The 17,914-nt window shown below is 46.6% G+C and overlaps 1 protein-coding gene across 1 annotated transcript in view; it reads right to left on the bottom strand.

Annotated features, from left to right (window-relative positions):
• Positions 1–17,914, bottom strand: part of LOC146866291 (thiol S-methyltransferase TMT1A-like) — a 245,322-nt gene that overhangs the window by 45,424 nt on the left and 181,984 nt on the right. Inside the window, exon 2 of the mRNA XM_085635295.1 lies at positions 4,495–5,150. Within this exon, the coding sequence (XP_085491421.1) occupies positions 4,495–4,992 (498 nt within the window). The 5' untranslated portion in view covers positions 4,993–5,150. The remainder of the gene's footprint in view (positions 1–4,494; positions 5,151–17,914) is intronic.

Below are 17,914 nucleotides of genomic sequence, written 5' to 3'. Positions count from 1 at the left end.
GTCCCTGGGGTGGGTCAAAATCACAATCTTTCATGAAATGTATTATTCTAATGTCAAAGGGAAGTCATGTGTTTTACATTTTTTCAGGGGAAAAAAATCAGAGAGGGAATTGCACAACTCAGCAGAAGACTCAATGAACTTTGTAGTAGACGCTGTTTGGAAGAGATTGTTTTCTCTCAAATTTAATTACACGTTGATTAAATTTGATGAGCTAGGTAGTATGTACTGGCAGTTGTTGTTACGTTTTTTATGTCCCTAATGGCCAGGTGATTGGTGGCTTTAGCAAAGAGGCTGTAGTTTTGGCACCCTATTTTTCAAGAGATTTTCACTGATGTTTTGCCATTTCTTCAGAAACCTATAAGGAAGGTATGCACATTTCAGAAGTATTAAGAGCTCATTACATACACATGTTAATTACGTACTTATGCACTCATATTACCAAAAAGGGATTGGACTGTGATGTTGTAAAAGCACCACAGAATGCAGAAGTAACTTTATTTCAGTTTCTGAAGCAGACAGAACTGGGATGAGTGATAGATACACAGCTTCATCTGACTAGGCAATGTGAGAATCAATGGGAGACCAAAGTGGTCAGCCCATGCTTAAGAGAAGCACCGCAGGTGAAAGAGTGTTGTATGAACTGAAAATAGCTTGATAAGTGGGACATAAACTTCCACATCTTACTCAAACGTTTTGCACACAAAGGCGACGGGCCACAGTTGAACACAGCACAGTTGCTGGAGATTATTTTTTTCAGTTTTTCGGTCGAGCCTGGGTAGCACAGGTGCTGCTCTGCGAGGCACGACATATTCGAGTATGGACTTGAAGACCGCCCACAGTTCGCCGATATTTGTCATTGGCTTTTTTCATTGTCCTTTGGAAATGCCGGCTTCTAATGCGTTAATAGGTTTGTTAGTCCCTCCTTAGTACTGCCTTGTCTTCATTTGTAACCTCCCATGAGGACTGACCCTTTTACTTCTGTTGTTACAAGGCATGTCTTATTTAGTCTGTAAGCACTATTTTCTTTAATGAGTTTCTCCTACTGTAGTGAAGATCGTTATCTATATATGTACAATGCTAAGTTAGCACAACCGTGTTAGATGTTAGAAAGCCATCTTGCCGCTTTTGCTGCTTTTGCACACGACACTGTAGTCACATGTTATTAAATTGAGAAATGCTTACTCGACTTTGCTTCACATGAGAACTGTCTGTTGTTCACATCCCAAACAGTGAGCAGCGACCTTGGTCTGTACACAGTGTAAAGAAACAGTCTGGGTCACTAGAAGTGCATGTTGTTGGGTTCAGGTTGATCGGCCCACTATTTTAGCCATAACACGCACGCAGCTGCAAATGTCTGAAAGTCGGGTGCTTTTAATATTGCCGGAGCCAGAACCGACCCCTCTGCAAAAGAACCCAACCTGGACAAAAGGGGAGCGAGGAAACCTGCCTGTCCGTGTTGGGGGCGTAAATCGAGACAAGGGTGCACAACCTGCCCTGTAGGGAGCCTTTAACCATTACCCACCGCCCGTCCTTATCAGAGGCTACGTCTAGAGGTTGGAATTTCGCTCTGGAATGGAAAAGGAGGGCCACTCCCCGATGTTTGGTCGTCGCCTAGGAGCGATAAATGAGTGGGAACTGTCTATGTTTGAGCCGCAGCTCATCCACCCGCCGTAGGTGGGTCTCCTGTAGAGCAATAATGTCCAAATGGTGGTCCGTCAGGAATTTCCACACCTTTTGGCGTTTATGGGGGGAGTTAAGGCCCTTAACATTCCATGTTCCAATTGTGATAACCATTACATAAATTCAGCCCTGCCGCCCGCTCCAGACCCCCGTGCGCAGCACATCCCCTCCCAGCACTCCATCCCCACCGCACCCATTTTCGTGGTGGTGACCCCCCGACCCGACCCCTGGAAAAGAAGAAAAGGAGAGGAAAGAGAAGAAAGAGTAGAAATACAATACCCAGAGAGCCAAAAACTCTCCATGTGGTAACATTGATTTCGGGCAGAGCGTGGGGATCCCGTCCGCCACCCAACCCGATGTACTAACAGAAAAAAAAAAATGAGACTGCCAACAGTGCTACAAACCAACAAAGAGCTCAAAGATTCAGTAAGGTTCGTTTCAGGGGGGGGGGGGGGGGGGGGGGGGACTCCCCCCGGATCAGGGCACCCCATGAGGTCCCCCTCTAACCCAGTCAGGCCCGGGCCAGGAATAGGACCGCCTCCGTAGAACCAATCACATGGCCATCCCAGTGGAATCTTCATCAGCGCGGTGAGCGACCCGCCGTGACCCAAGAAGAGGAGGCCCCTCCCGCCTGGGCCCCCCCGGGGCCATCGGGGGGCGCCGTGCCCGCTCCAGACGTCGGAAGCCCCAACAGGGCAAGTCCAGCCCAAAGTTCCGTAACATGTCGCAGTTTGTTCTTATATTCAAATGAGAGACCAAATGGGAAGGTCCATCGATAACGGATCTTCTCATCCCTCAGGTGTGCTGTTATGGGGCGAAACTGTTGTCTCCTGGCTAGAGTGGCAGGGGCCAGGTCTTGATAGAGAGCACAGGAATAACCTTGGAAAGAAACCTCAGACATGGCCCTAACGGCCGACAGAACCACCTCCTTAGCTTTATGCGAGTGAAATTTCGCTAGTATGTCGCGAGGGCGTTTCTTCTCTCCGACCTGGAGGTGACCAACCCAGTGGGCCCGATCCAGTTTGATTTTCAGCACCTGGGGCTTCAGAACCTCCGCAAAGAGACCCTCCAGAAAAGCCTCCAAGTCCGGACCCTCTGCCTTTTCCTCCAGAAAGCGGATGCGGATGTTGTCCCACCGGGCCCTATTCTCTAAATCCTCGGCCTTCAGTTGGGTCTAGTGAAGCTGATCTTGCAGGTCGATCAGTTGGCGGGAGCAGGCCGATGCTTTGTGTTCTAAGGCCTGGGATTGAGTCTCTAGGTCAAGCACTCTAGTGCCCACAGAATCGACGTCCCGTTGGATCCCCGCCAGTTGACCCTGCAAGTCCGAACGCAGCTGGCCGATGGCCTCTTGGATGTCCTGGCCCAGTTCCTTGCGGAGGTCGGTCTTAAATACCTGTAGGGAAGCTAGTAGGTCCTCCTTGGTTAGCGCCATGGCGTCGGTGAGCCTGTCCGTCACCACGGCCGGAGCCTTGTCCGTCGTCCCAACGAAGGAGGAAACCGTTGCGGTCGTCTTCGGGATAACCTTCTTGGGAGACATAAAGTCACGCCGCTACTGGGGCCAAACACCTCAAGTTGTGGGCGGTCGTCGAGTCCGTGGTATCAATAAGGGCCGGGTGTGTTTTCCTGAGGTGCCAGGATCAGTGTCGGGACCGCCTGTTGCCGCCAGTTGGCGGGCCCCAGGCAGGTCAGAGGGCCCAAGGGGGGAGGACGTCCACTCGGTGACTGTTTGGTGGCCGTGGTTCCCTCAGGCCTGGGAAGACGGTGTAGCCCCGCGGGGAGGCCCTCCCGCCGTTATGCACAGCCCGACCCACACCCGCTCCTCACTCGCCAAGGTGGGCAGCCCCAGTTCAGGCCTCGCCTCCTTCGGGACCCACATACTCGTGCCTCTGGAGAGGTAGTCCCCTGCTTGTGTCTGGTAATCCGTGCTCTGCTGGACGCGTTAGGCCCCGGCCGCCATGTTTGAGTCAGGCATGCCAGTCCGCTCTCCACTCATCGGTCGGCCCTCGAATCGTGCCGTCTCCCTCCTCCGGCTACATGTCTTGGGGGGATAACCCCCCCCCCCCCGGCCGTATGCACGCCGCAGCCCCCTTCCGCCTCCTTCACAGGGCTCCAGAATGGCGCCGCCGCAGTGACCCAGCCGGGTCGGACAAGCCCACCGCGTACCTCACGGTGGAACCGTTGGACCAGGGGTGGCCGTCCTGTGTTTTCTAGCGCCGGTGGGCGCCTCACCCAGCTGCGGTCCGGACAGCCTCCCGCCGGAGGGATCTTAGAGGTAGAGTCGGCTCGGGATCGCTCCCCACTCTCAACGGAGACTCGGCCCGGGCGCCGCCATGTTGCCGGCTCCCGATCGGAGCCCGGCCTCGCCGGAACCCGGCAGATTGCTGCCCTGTCCGCTCTTCAGAGAGGCATTCGTGGGACCCAAGCAGTTTCTCTCAGCTTCGACGATCGTTGGCAGCCTTGTAGTCGGGTAAACCAGTGTGCGGACCGGGAGCCGAGACGGATCACGTCCGCTCGGCCATCTTTCCCGGCCACGCCCCCCACGTTGCTATTTTTATACATGAGTCGATATAATACGTAACAGGTTCGATAGTATTTTATCTTTTATATTTATGTTGTACATTTGTATTGTGCTTTTATGGTCTAATATTTTTTGACCGAATAAAGACGATGATGATGAATAGAACTGAAATTCCTTAAAATTGGCCATCTATTTTACCACCACTTCGTTCACCCATGTTAAATGTAACCCTTCACCACTCCTCCCAGCTGCACCGCCCTGCAGTGTAAAAGTGTATTGCATTGCAGTGTACTCACAGGTCTGAGGACGCGGATGACTTCTTTTAGGAACACCTCCACACTCTTCACCGAGCACAGCACCAGGGTACACACTACCACGTCAACAGAGCCACTCGCCACTTGGGTCATATGTTCTCCAGAAGCTACCAGGAAGCGCTCAAAACGCACATGCTCATTTTCTGCAACGCTCTTGCTTAGATACTTCTGAAAATTTGGGTTTGGATCAACACAGATGACTTTGCAACCTCGCGGGTAAAACTGGAAGTTTGCACCACTGCCACAGCCAACCTCAAGGACCGTTAGCTCTCCGGAACTGCCAGCAAACTCCGACAGGTTGCTGAAAAGGTCTTTTTTGTGGTCCCCCATCTTTCGGTTGAAAACCACGGTTAGATGTTGCATTATGTAAGGAAAAACCTTCTGAAACAGTGGCTTCCAAAGTCCCAGGAAAGCCAGTACATGAATCGGAAGTACAAGCATCCCCACACAGACTTGTAAAACTTTTACGATTATCTCCATCGTCACAGATGCAATTAAATTTGATGTGCAGAGTTTTGTCCTTGGATTGTACGTGTAACAAAAGTTTCAGCCAACCAGGTCACGTGCTTGACAATAGACAAACTCTTGTATCCAAGTTGGGGTGACGACACGTGGCTTCAAGGAGTGTATGGAAGGCACTGTAAAGGAAAACAACAGCATTATTTTTTATGGAATATGTCAAGATGTTCAAAAGACCAATACATTCGGTTAATTAAACCCTTACAATAATGGCTTTGCTTCCCTTCTGCTCTGAAAGAACGTATTGCTCTTCAGAAGTTCTATTCAGGTAAATATTTTAAAAAACGAACGGTCTGGTGTCCTCCAGATGAGCAAAGAAGACACCAACAAAATACTCCTGCTGCCCCGCAGGTCTGGCCAATTACTTGACACTGTGGGCATAATTAAGAAAGGCTAAGGCTGTTCACATCATTACACACCCAAAGCGTTCTCAGTTTGCATATGACATGAAATACCAACACCCCCAAGCCCCCCCTAAACTTTCCAATTCTACGTCAGATCATTCCCAGCTTTTTACAGCCAAAACTTTTTATGTTTCATACAACACAAAAATAAACCTAAAACCTATAAGCACGAGAACAGTTTGTCCAAGACATTAAGGAAAGGCTAGAGAAAGGCAGTGAAAGACAGGGAGAGAAAGACAGGGGCAGACATAGACAGAAAGGACGATAGAGACAAAACAAGCATCGGAAATGCAATAGGTCTCGCATTTACACAAGTTTGAGCTATTAACATTGCAAATGACAATGCCTTTTATTTTTGTTTTCGTTTTTAAAACATAACTAAAAGGCATTGTCATTTACAATGCCAATAGCTTAAACTCGTATAAATGCGAGACCTATTGCATTGTAAATGCTTGTGCTATATGGTGATGTCATGCGTGTGTCCAGCACTCGACGACACTGAAGTATTTAGTGACATTAATAAGTATCTATTACTACCCAGCGCAAACCATTGTATCACATGTATAATAACGAAACGTTGAGTTAATTCCTACAGGTATACAGACGTTTACATTACTGGTTTACAGGTGTAGTTGGTGCAGACAAGGAGCATTTTATCACGGCTGAACCACACGCCTGCCGTGTGATCTACAAAGATCTCTAATAAACTCACGAGTCCACTGAATGGAAATCTGGGGGTTCACTTTATGGGCAATGCTCTGCAGCAGGCACATTCACCTCCTAAGCTGCTTTACGCTGATTGAAGATAGCGACCTGAGTTTACACAGAGTGCGCTGCTGCAAGTACACTGATTTACTGGTGACCCGGAGAACTTCTGGATACGCGTGATCTTGACAGCAGCAGCTTTTAAGGGATCTTAACCCCTTCGCTGCGGCGGGAATTCTGCCGCAGCGCTGGGGGGTGCGGGGGGGGCAGCGAGGTGGCGCTGTGCTCATGACGGAGCCGCTCCGTCATGAGCCACGGTTGAGCTGTGCTCATGATGGAACGGTTCCGTCATGACTCCGCCCAGTTGCGTTGTCCCCCCGCACAGGCGGGGAAACAGCGCCGCGTGGGCGGAGCGGCCGCCAACGGTCGTGGCATGACGGAACCGCTCCGTCATGAGCACACGCCAACCGTGGCTCATGACGGAGCGGTTCCATCATGAGCGGGGAAGGGGTTAAAATGAATGCTGTTTACCAGGACAACTTCACTACACAGCCTCTTCTTTGGGAGTAGAGTTCCTAAATTGAATGCCTTTCTTATGGCAGGCCATCGGACACATGCACACTTTTCACTGTTCTCTGAGGGAGAGGTTTTCATTCACTGGAGGTTGGAGGGACTAATCTTCTCCGAGGGAGAGGTTTTCATTCACTGGAGGGAGGGAGTTTCTCCAAGGGAGAGGTTTTTCAACACTGGAGACTGGAGGGAGTGAGAGTCTGGCCCGCAGTGGTGGCTGGTGGAATTTGAAACTGGTGATGCGTATGCAGAACGAATCAACGTATGCGAGCGAGTGCAGCACGCGAGTCCGACGGCAATAAGGAGGGTTCGGGGGGGGGGTCTCCCCCGTGAAGACACTTTTAAAAAATTGGCATCTTATTGGTGCGATTTTCAGCACTATTTCTGTGATAAATGGACTAAAAATTCAATTTTTCTAGGCATTCATAAAAGAAAACTCATACATTATTTCAGAGAATTTCTGTGTTGCCAAGCAAGTCTGACTTCTGAAGGGGGCTAGGGTACTAAACAAGACTGCGTAGGCTCTACCCTTTCCAATAGCAAACACTAGTTAGCGATGTGAACAAGTTCAATGGACAAACCTGGGGTCTAGGGAGAGTCCGTCTCCTGAGAAAGAAATGTAAAAAAGATTGCAAATGGTGCATTTTAAAGCAAATGAATGCAGCGATAAAGCAAGGCTTATTAAGCAGTGGGAACGTATAATCTTGCAACATTAAACACATTAAAAACTGCCCTGTATCTTCTTGCATTAATTTGTTCAACAGTTACTGTGAGGCCCTCATGAAGGGTGTGATGGCATGGACAGCAAAAAGATTGTTAAACAAAACATACTGCTTTAAGCGCTTTATAAATGTACTCAAAACGTGTTTTAATGCATCGTATCTGTCCACTGTAAATTTGACAAATGTCTCCTATCTCTCAGAGGCCTTCCATTCATGTCTGCCCCTGATTCAGTCAGGGCACACCCATACACGTTTGCATCAGTGTACCATTTTACCAACCCAGGCGAATAAAAAATGCACACACCTAGCAAGACTATTTGACGGTTGCCACAGAAAGAGTTAACAATGTATTTCTGAATTTGCAGTGCTCAAGCAAGAAGATAATACTAAGAGGCAGGTGTTCTTATCCGTTCACACATGAATTGGCAGCCACAAATTTGTGAAGAAGCTTTCTTTTCTCAGGGCTCAGTTCAAGATGCACACAGACTCGAGACATTCCATGCAAAAATGTTTCACTCTCTCGAGAACTCACAGTGTCAGTGTTTACTGCAATGCCAGCAACCATTCAAATGTACAAAAATGAAGGTTCCGTTTATTACGTTACCGCAGGCGAATATAATAATCTGGTATTCATTATAGTGCCTTAATCTAAAACACTTTACACAGCATATTTTATATATGATTATTATCCAATTGAAATTGGTACTCATTTTAGTGACTTCAGAAAGATGAAAGTCTGAGTCAACCTTACTGACATAAGAACCTGTAGATCACATACAGATCTCCGGAGACAACTGCTACCTGTACCACCCACTGCCTCTGCCAGCACTGCCAAATGCTAGGTCGTTAAAAACTTAAAAAATGTTGAAAAACGGCACATTGTTTCTTAGACACGTGACAAGCAATCTGTTATATGGAACAACAATAAACAATCCACGTCATAAACCCTTGCTTGGTCGATAACCACTATAACCAATGCCTTACCCATGAACGCGGCGTGACAGGGCCATACGTTGCCATGTCGGCCCTATGTCAAAGAAAGACTTCCTCACAGATAGCTGGAGCGCGCAATGGCTTGCCACAACTGCTGCACGCGGCGTAACCCCTTCATCATTCAGTGGCATATATACCCTCCCCCAAAACTCCCTCCTTCCCATGAGCTCCCCCTCCACTCCAGGCAGGCAGAGCGTCATTTTCGAAAAACACCTACTGCACACTTAGTGGCGTGGGCTAGACAACATACTCCCATTGTTCAAACAAACTCTCCGACTTTGTAACTCCTCTGCTACAGAGAGAAACTTGCTGACTTTGAGACAGTATACATATATTTTACATCAGTGAAGAAATGGGCCCCAGCTCTCTGTGTACGTCAACCGCAATACTATCCGATGTTTCATACGAGCTTCAAGCTGTAAAAGGCAAGTAATGCTACCCTTCTCTGAAGAGGAGGGACTTGTGTATGTCTCATAAGCAAAGGGCTCTAGCAGACTGTTCTGCAAATTGCCTTGCTGTAAGAAACGCGAAGCAAGTTTAAGCGCACATAGCTATAACATTTTTCAGATTTTTCAAATACTTTCCAGTGCACAGTGGTAATAAAATCACACATATCAATGACGCATAAAATTAAAAGTGGGCGAGGGGTTCATGCAAGTTCTCAACATCCACAGTGTAAATGGGCAACTGCCAGCACCGATCGCTGATGGGGTCATTTAAAGAGTGGTGTTAAAGAAGCGTGCATCAAAAATTGATGGATGCACTGGTCAATCTCTTTTATGCACAGCTTTATGTAGTGTGCAGGGGGTAGGGGTTCTATTTCTACCTAAGGTGGAGCCCACGCCGCCCTTACCATCGCGAGAATAAACAGAGCAGCGTAATCAACGTCATCCAGAAAAAACTCATAACCTTCCACCATGTCGGGGAATCAGATTTTCTATTTTCTAAAAACAAATCTCTGCTACAGGAGTTATTTGGAAAATAGGAAAATACTGAAAAGTCTTCCCTTCATAACTCCTGAGCGAAGCAGCCCAGTCTGCTCTGGCATTTTTAACTCCCCTTCCACATCCCCCAATCAGTTACCCAGCTACCTGGGCTCCTAAACGAAAATGGTGAAGAATCGACTCAACTTATTTAGTCATTAATTTGATGGCAATGACAGATGGACAATCTTCATAAAATAGTAATAGACGCACCATACATAATTTTACTCCTACCTAAGCATGCAAAGTTGCTCCACTTTGCAACTTTTCAGTAGATGTTACAGCAAGAGACAAAATGTAAAGGCAGTAGGAAACAGTCATGGCCCGTGGGCGACATGATGGGTAGCTGCGGGGGGGGGGGGGGGGGGGGGCGGTCACGAGGGGTGCGCGTGGTGGGGTTAGGGGGGAGGCGGGAGGGGTTTACAAAATATTACAAAGCTCGCAGGGGTGGGGTGTCGCGCGGGGGTGTCGCGCGGGATGGGGGGAGTTTCAAAATAAAATAAAGAAATCCTACCTGATCAGGTCCGCGCCGCTTCGGGTCCATTGGCGCCAACACTCAGGAACAGCCGCACATCACTGCTGGCAAGTGGCAACCCCTCTTAGCCAATCCTGGCGCTGCTGGCAGTGCCAGGATTGGCTGAGGGCATGATTACTCTCCGGCCGTCTGCCCATTAGGAGAACGAGATTTGAGCCTTTACTCAACCCTCACTCTCCTAATGGGCATGCGCAAGCCAGTGCAAACACAAGTGCGCATGACTGGGCACGGTGCGAAAATTCGCCCTCCGTCCCCACTCATGCGCACTTGTGCATTGTGCTGCTGCATGCCCCTGGAGACGGTCTGACTGACAATGCATGTCAGTCAACATGACACCAGACCGCCTACCCCCATCAGACTCTGAAGGGGGTGGGCGGTCTGACATCATGCTGATTAACATGATTGTCAGTTGCTCTCCCTCGGCGTCTCTGAACTTAAGTAAACTGAGAGTTTACTTAAGTTCAGAGATGCCGGGGGAGCTGCGGGCGGGGGGGCAATGCCCCAACGCCCCAATGGACGCACCGTCCCTGCTGACCCGGGCCTCGAGGCGAGCAGGAAAGCCCCTGCCATAAGCCCCTGCAGAGCTCCTCCGTAGCAAGAAGTGCCTTGGAAACCTAGTGCCACACTTCACACTCCAGTGTTTAGTGTCTCGTGTCTCTTTGCCTCGTGTGCCATCTCTCACGCTCCTCTCTTCTCCTCCCCCCTAGATCTCAGCCTCTTTAAGGGCCCCAGGCCCTCACCGGTGACTCACTCAGCAGGCATCCAGCTGCTGGGCTTTACTCCCGTCCCTCAGGTCACATGGTCCGGGTGGGCAGCTGATGAAACTGCTGGAGTTTAAAGCATTCCTACCTGCACCAGACCCCAGTCACGTGACACATGGGGGTGCACCAGCACTCATTCTTGGGGGCCGTTCTGGGACACTTGTTTTTACCCGTTACATATTTCTGAGTGAAAACACTGAACGGGAAGACGGGAGAAGCGTGACAAGTATAACGGGACGAAGCCAGGTGGGGCCCTGGGCGAGTGAAGAGACAGGGGGTGTCTGTAGTGGATGCAGACTCGCAGCTTTGACTTATAGAGCTCTGACGATCTATGGCCCGGCCGCCAGCTTGGAAGCAGGGTTGCTGGCACCCTCACTTACTTTTACAATTAAGCACTGGCTAACTGATCACATCAATGATCATACGTTAACTGGACAGCACGCGGTGCGCTCGCGCTGTACGTGGATAACTGACTGCATCATTACACTTCACTGCACTTGCCGCTATAAGCTTACCACTGATGACAGCATCACACCTTCACTCCTGAGCCGGCGGTGCGCTCAGCGCTGTACATGGATAACTGACTACGTCATCACACTTTCTCTGCACAAGGTGCTATTGGCAGATCACAGATCACACCTTCTGTACCAAGCGCATGGTGCGCTCGGCGCTGTACGCAGATCAGGGATCACACAACGGAGGCCTCCTCTCCAGGGCGTTGCCAGCTATAGGCAGATCACGGATCACACCTTCTGTACCGAGCCCGCGATGTGCTTGGTGCTGTACGCAGATCAGGGATCACACAACGGAAGGCTCCTCTACAGGGCGTTGCCATCGCGCTAATGAAAGAAAAAAGGACTTAGCGGCTACTTAAAAGACACAGTGTCACGCCGCCAGTAAAAGATCCAGTTCGGGTGGACAGGGCTAAAAGAGGACAGGGTAGTAACCAGGAGGGACTAAAAAGCCTCCTTTACAATGAAAAGACACCGTTTAGCCTAACTTATGACGCAAACCAACCAAAATTACGGGCGGAGCCGAAACACCACCTCTGAAACCGTATTGATTCCAAGAAGCCCTTGCAGAGCAAGCAACGCATGCACGCTGCAACACCAGGCGAGACCTGAAAACAGGGATAGCGATAAACAAATACAGCAAGATACAGAGAGACAGACATGGGGAGACGAGACATGGAAAGAGAGAAAAAGCCAGGGACAGACACTGAGAGAAAAGAGAAGGACAAGAGACAGACTGGGATATGGAAAAAAAGAAAGACAGAATTCAAAGACAATGAGAGAAAAAGAGCGAAAGACGAGTATAGACATGAGAGGGAAAAAAAGATACAGAAAGTAAAGAACAGATAGAAATGTAGAAAGATATAGGGAGAGCCAATGAGACAGAGGTAGGGAGTGAGAGTAAGAGAAAAGCATGAGTATAGACAGAGATACAGATGGAGACAGGTGGAGAGAGACATGGTGAGACATTACAAGAGAGAAACAGGAAAAGAGAAACTGCAAGAGAGAGAGCGAGACCCAGAAAGACCAGGAGGAAGAATGAAATAGAGACAGAGAGCCAAATTCAGAGAGAGAAAAAAGACAGAAAGAGAGAGAAATGATCCATGAGACAAATTCAGTTATTTTTTTTCTCCAAAAATGTCCCAATTAGAGTTGCTAACTTTCCATTATCACTTCGTAGGGCATTGTACAAGTGTGTTAATGCACAGTGTCCCCGAAAACATCAGAAGATATTCTTTGGGAGAGCCACTCGCATTATTGCGGTTTATTCAATAACGTTCAAGCTTTTTTTAAAGGTATACCCCTAACAGATATCGATTAGTGAGTCTGATTACTGTGTGTTACTGTATTTATGTTCAACCTCTTAACCACCTCCTGGAGAAAGGTTTAATTGCTCTCTATTTGCCCCTTTGGATTTACAAAAATGGATAGCTCTGACATACACATAGAATGGCACCTAAAACACCCATGGTAAAACAACATTTTCCACCATAGATACTAGCCAGTAACTACCTACAGGCCCAGGACCTAAAGAAAAGATGCACAATATGCATCTTTCTTTTTCCTATCATATAAAAATACTAGATGGACTTTCGAATGACCATACTAGGATTCATAAGATCTATTAAAAAAACAATTGAAAAGACCCCTCACAAGGTGGACAATTCACTGGGTTGGGCAGTCTCAAGCACTAGACTTATCATTTAATCCCAGTTCTACCTAAATATACAGGAATTACACACTGCAGAATAACACTGGGCACACAGTACAGCAACCTTTACCTGGGAAGGAAAGTCCCTTGGCCTTTTCATCAGAATCAGTACCACCCCCGTTATGGTGTAGAGTGCTAGTTGGAAACTGTGGAAGCAGGAAACCTGGCTTTAATACTGGCCCCCTCATTAGGCGAAACTGTGTGCTCTTGTGCAATCACATTTTGAACGTGTTCCTTGTTCATAAAGTCAACATTTTATTATGATTTGGAACTCAAAGAGGTCCACATAAAAATGCACAAAGATCTCCAGAAAGCAGTTCTCACAATTGATAGTGTACAGAATAAAATACACGACAGAATCATTCAATGTACCGACAAAGTCCACTTATATAAAAAATCCTTGGACTAATAAAGTCCAAATGCGCAACTGTATTAGTGAGAAATACAAAACCTATCCAAGCGTAAGGAATATAGCATGAACAATACTGCAACTCTAGTACAGTACTTCAATATAATTCAGTGCAATCAACTTCACAAAGCAATGTAAACACTGTCAATCTAATTAGACTGTGCACATCATATTATACTAAAAGACCAAATCAGGAGCGGCTTGTGAAGGTAAGAACGGTGGGGGGGTGGAGTGGGGTCTTGACAGATGATGATGATGGAAAATTAAATAAATAATTAGTTTTCCCTCGCCGTCGTCTGTCGAGTGCCCCTACTCGCCCTTAACTGCACGGGCTGCTCCTGGGGCAAATTCAATTAATATATTCCTATCTGAAAATATTTAAGAATTATTAAAAAAAGATAAATACATTTGAACAAACTCTTTCAGAGTATGGTGCGAGAAGACATTCCTAATGTCTAATATAATATAATTCCTAATGTGCCAAGAACACAATATTTTGGACTAATCTCGTAGATTGATTTTTAATCATATTTTTAAAATTAGGCTTTGAGAGGGTCCTGCTTCACTTTGCCCAGTTCCAAACATATCCAGTGCTTTCACATAATTTGAGAAAACAGCACTTCCCTCCTACAGTCAGAAATAAAATTAATGTTTTAATGCAGCCCGAAGGGAGCCCTGATCACAATTCAACATGCTATTCCCCACCTAAAGCTTGCTGCCATAGCAAACACATTTGTGGAAAGAAGCCCAAATTCAAGCCGGAGTGCTGATGCAGAAACCGCACAATTCAAGTTACATATTTGGCGCCAAATGCGCCCTTTCAGCTTCTCAAAGAAGGCCCAGTGCCGCTCAGCCATTGATTCACAGGCATAGCTCAATGAAGGTGGAATTTTATTCTTACATACCGCCAGGATATGGGCAAAGCGTTGTTGCCCGCAACGTTTATATAACCTGCTAATAGCAGAAGTCTGGAATATTGCCTCACTTCTACACTGACTAATATGATCGCTATTAGAGCAGTTAATAGAAAAAGTTCTACCTACGTATGGGTATAACTTCACCACCTCTAGCTCGTCTTTCCCTAAAAACCAATGCAAATCTTTTCTAACCCTACTCCCCCGGTCCTAAAGGCCATGACTTTCGCTCTTAGAGATGTTTATTTTTAAGAAATGTTCATCGGCGTAGTTGCCTAACTCGAATAGACACCTCTGTAAATCTATCGGGGTCAAAGCTAGCAAAATGGCATCATCCGAGTAGAGAAGTCAACCAAGATTCATTGTTCCTAGTATTTGTGGGTCCCCCTTACACTGTCCCACTCTGCTAGGCAAGTCATAAGTAGGTATGGAAGATATTTATTGTTTCAAGTTATTAAAAACCATCACAATATAAAAACCACAGTCGAAATAAAACACGTAGTGTGAGCACTCAATAAATACAACAAAACGCTGTTGGATACAGAGTTCCCTAAAGTCCAAGACACAGTAGTAATCACATATAAAAGAAATTGTCAAAAAGTACAAACCATGTCTAAGAGTATTAAAGATATGGACTGCCCCAGGAATCACTATAATCTCTACTAAACCAACTCATGTTACCATGTTGTGACAAACAAGCCAAACAATCTTTATGCAAATGTATCAAATCACAATAGCGTCTCCTGCAAGTTTCCCTCTGCTCCCCCCCCCCCCCCACACACACACAAAAAAAAACCTGGAAAATAACCCCCTACAAGGAATGAGACTTTTTGGCTAAGGTTCACTAAGCAAACTCAGCGCCTGAAGCAGCACATACTCCCCGGCCTTTTCACTAGATAAAAACCCCAATCCTATGGTCATGACGATAATACTTTGTTCCTTTTTACAGATCCATTGACACTTTATATATAAAAGTACTACCTGCATGTGTCAGTCTTTCTCCCAAAATGGAGCCAATGTTCCCAGCCTGTATAAATAAATAAATATGGAAGATGTGATAAAAATTCAGAGTGGCCTGTTTAAAATGTCAAGCCGGAGTCAACATTCTTAGAAGTGCTAATGGTTGAAAGGTTGCTGGTGCTAAAGACAGTAATATGTGCGCTTCTTTAATATATTTCACACATCGGGCCGATAACAGCGGACTTTGACCCGTCAGACATGCAAAGATAGCCTTGTTACATTGCCTTATACCAAGTCTGCAAATCAGGGGTTTCAGCCAAAAAGCATCGAAACATTTTGAACATTAGGCAGATACACATTATGTGGGCGAGACTCTCCTTCTTAAAAGTACATAGACGGCACTGCTGTTCTGTAGGTCTTGCTAGTCTTCCGAGTCTGTAAGCTTTTAAAGGAATTAAGCCGCATCTCAGTCTCAACAGCTCTTTCTTGACAGTCAATTTCATATGGGAGGCTAAATGCACGCCTCTCCCAGGCTCTTGAAACAATGGGTCACATAAACGGGCACAAGCTTTTCTAGAGAGTTTTTGAATGTCCATGGCCCTCAATTGCACCCGCTCCGGTTTTAACAGCAATGTTTCAGAGATCTTCGGGGTTAATTTAAGGGCTGTGATGTTAGACATCTCCAGAGCTTCCATTGCATCCCTTAAGTAAGGTTCCCATGTTAATGCTTTGTTGTTGATACCTCGATATATCAGTTCCTTCAATGACCCTGGAGCTGCCTTGCTAAGTTTCCCATAATATCCCAAAAATCGAGCCTTTAATGAAAAGGCGGAATTCCAACCATAGCTGTGAGGATGGAGCGGCATCGGAAAGGTTAAAAAGCCGTCTGTAACACTTCAGTTGCACTTTATCAAGCCAGTTCGAGATATGGTCCTTAAAATTCAAGTGCCATACGTAAGCGTGGGCATACATTTAGCATTGATTACAATACAGATGCCCGTTAGGTCATGCCCACTCATCTTAAGAGGCCAGTTTATTAAAACTCGAAGACATTGACAGGGCTAAGATTTTTAGATACTCTAAATGAGAGCCAGCATTGCTGAAATAAATTCCCAGATATTTTAGGCTGCTTACTTGTTCCAAAACCACATTATTAATGGCAAAGTGTAATTTAGCCAAACGTTGGTTTCTGAGTCTGCGGGCCATCATTTTGTTTTGTTGTAATTGATTTCAAGTTTGTTTTCTGCACAGTAACCAGCTAGGGTCATCAGGGATCACTGCAGCCCCACCACAGTATGATCGAATAATAGGGTATTATCCGCATACCGGAAACATAGTATATGCAGGCGTGCAAACTTCGAAGGGTCTACCCGTGGAACTCTCAATGCTTTGTTGATGTCGGCCAAATAAAGGTTAAACATTAAAGATGTAGAATGCACCCTTGCTTTACTCCAGTGGGGGTCTTAATTCTGTGGGAGGTAACTCTGTTGGATGTAACTTTCACTTTAACCCAACCGTCCGTATATAGGCTTCTGATGGCTCTACAAAACTTCTGCGATGCCCCAGCTCCACAGCTTCTGCTGCAATCTCCCTCTATCGAATGCGGTTGAAATCAATCGAGGCAACATATAGCGGTGGGGATCATCAAGTTATCTTCAATTCCGTGCCCACGCCTAAAACCTGATTGGATAATGGGAACGAGGGCTTAACTACTGGACCACTCTTCTAACTCCTTATTTAACATGTTTAGGAAGCATTTACTTCCCAGGTCCAGTAAGGTGATGACCTGGAAGTTGGCCAGGTTGTCAGAGGCTCCCTTTCGTGAATTGGGGTTAGTATAGCACCTCGCCAGCTGTCTGGCACTGTATTCACCACTCAACAATTTTTAGAAATAGGATTAAGAAACAGCAAGTCATAGATAAAAAGGGAAAAGAGGAGGGGCACTAGTAAGCACCCTTGCCTCAAGCCATAATAAGTTTCTACTTTACTAGACAAGCCCTGGTTCCTTCCCATAAAAACCTGAGTCCAAGTAGAAGAGTGCAAAGCAAAAACTATCCTAAACAAGTGCGCGGGGATCACCAATACAGTCAATTTCCTGCACAGAGTCCCACAGAAACGTATATGTAAATCTTTAGAACGCAGTTGGAGAACGAAATATGAGGAGCCAGACAGAAGAAGATACAAACAGAGTTTGGCATTATATAAGGGTCTAATTTTCAATGCCAAGAAATGTTTTTTCACAAATAAAATTGTCCAGGCAAAAAACTCGGCGAAAGAAATATTTCAAACAGTATCTGAGCTGATCTCCCCTCGTATAGGTAAAATTGAATCCAGTCAGGAACTCTGCGAGGATATTGCGAGTTTCTTCCTGAACAAGGTGGAGGTTATTTTCTCCGCGTTCAATTGTACTAGTACAGATCATATTCCCTGTCAGGAGGGAGTAGAACTTTTAAAGGATTCCCCCCAGGTTTTTAACACATTTTCTGATATAGCCTCAACTGACACTATTAAACTCCTTTTGGCAGTAAGATCTGGCTCGCCTTTTGACCCATGCCCAGTCGCAGTAGTTAAATCTGCCCCAAACCCGGTAGCTCGCAGTAGTTAAATCTGCCCCAAACCCGGTAGCTCAAGTCCTCACCCCTCTTTTTAACAGCATTTTTGACACAGGACTTTTCCCAAAAATATGGATAATGGCTTCTGTGTT

The sequence above is a fragment of the Triturus cristatus genome, chromosome 2_1 (genome assembly GCF_964204655.1).
Source record: "Triturus cristatus chromosome 2_1, aTriCri1.1, whole genome shotgun sequence".
In the NCBI taxonomy this organism is placed as follows: Eukaryota; Metazoa; Chordata; class Amphibia; order Caudata; family Salamandridae; genus Triturus; species Triturus cristatus.
Note: the sequence above shows the minus strand (reverse complement) of the source record. Positions and strands in the feature narration are given on the sequence as shown.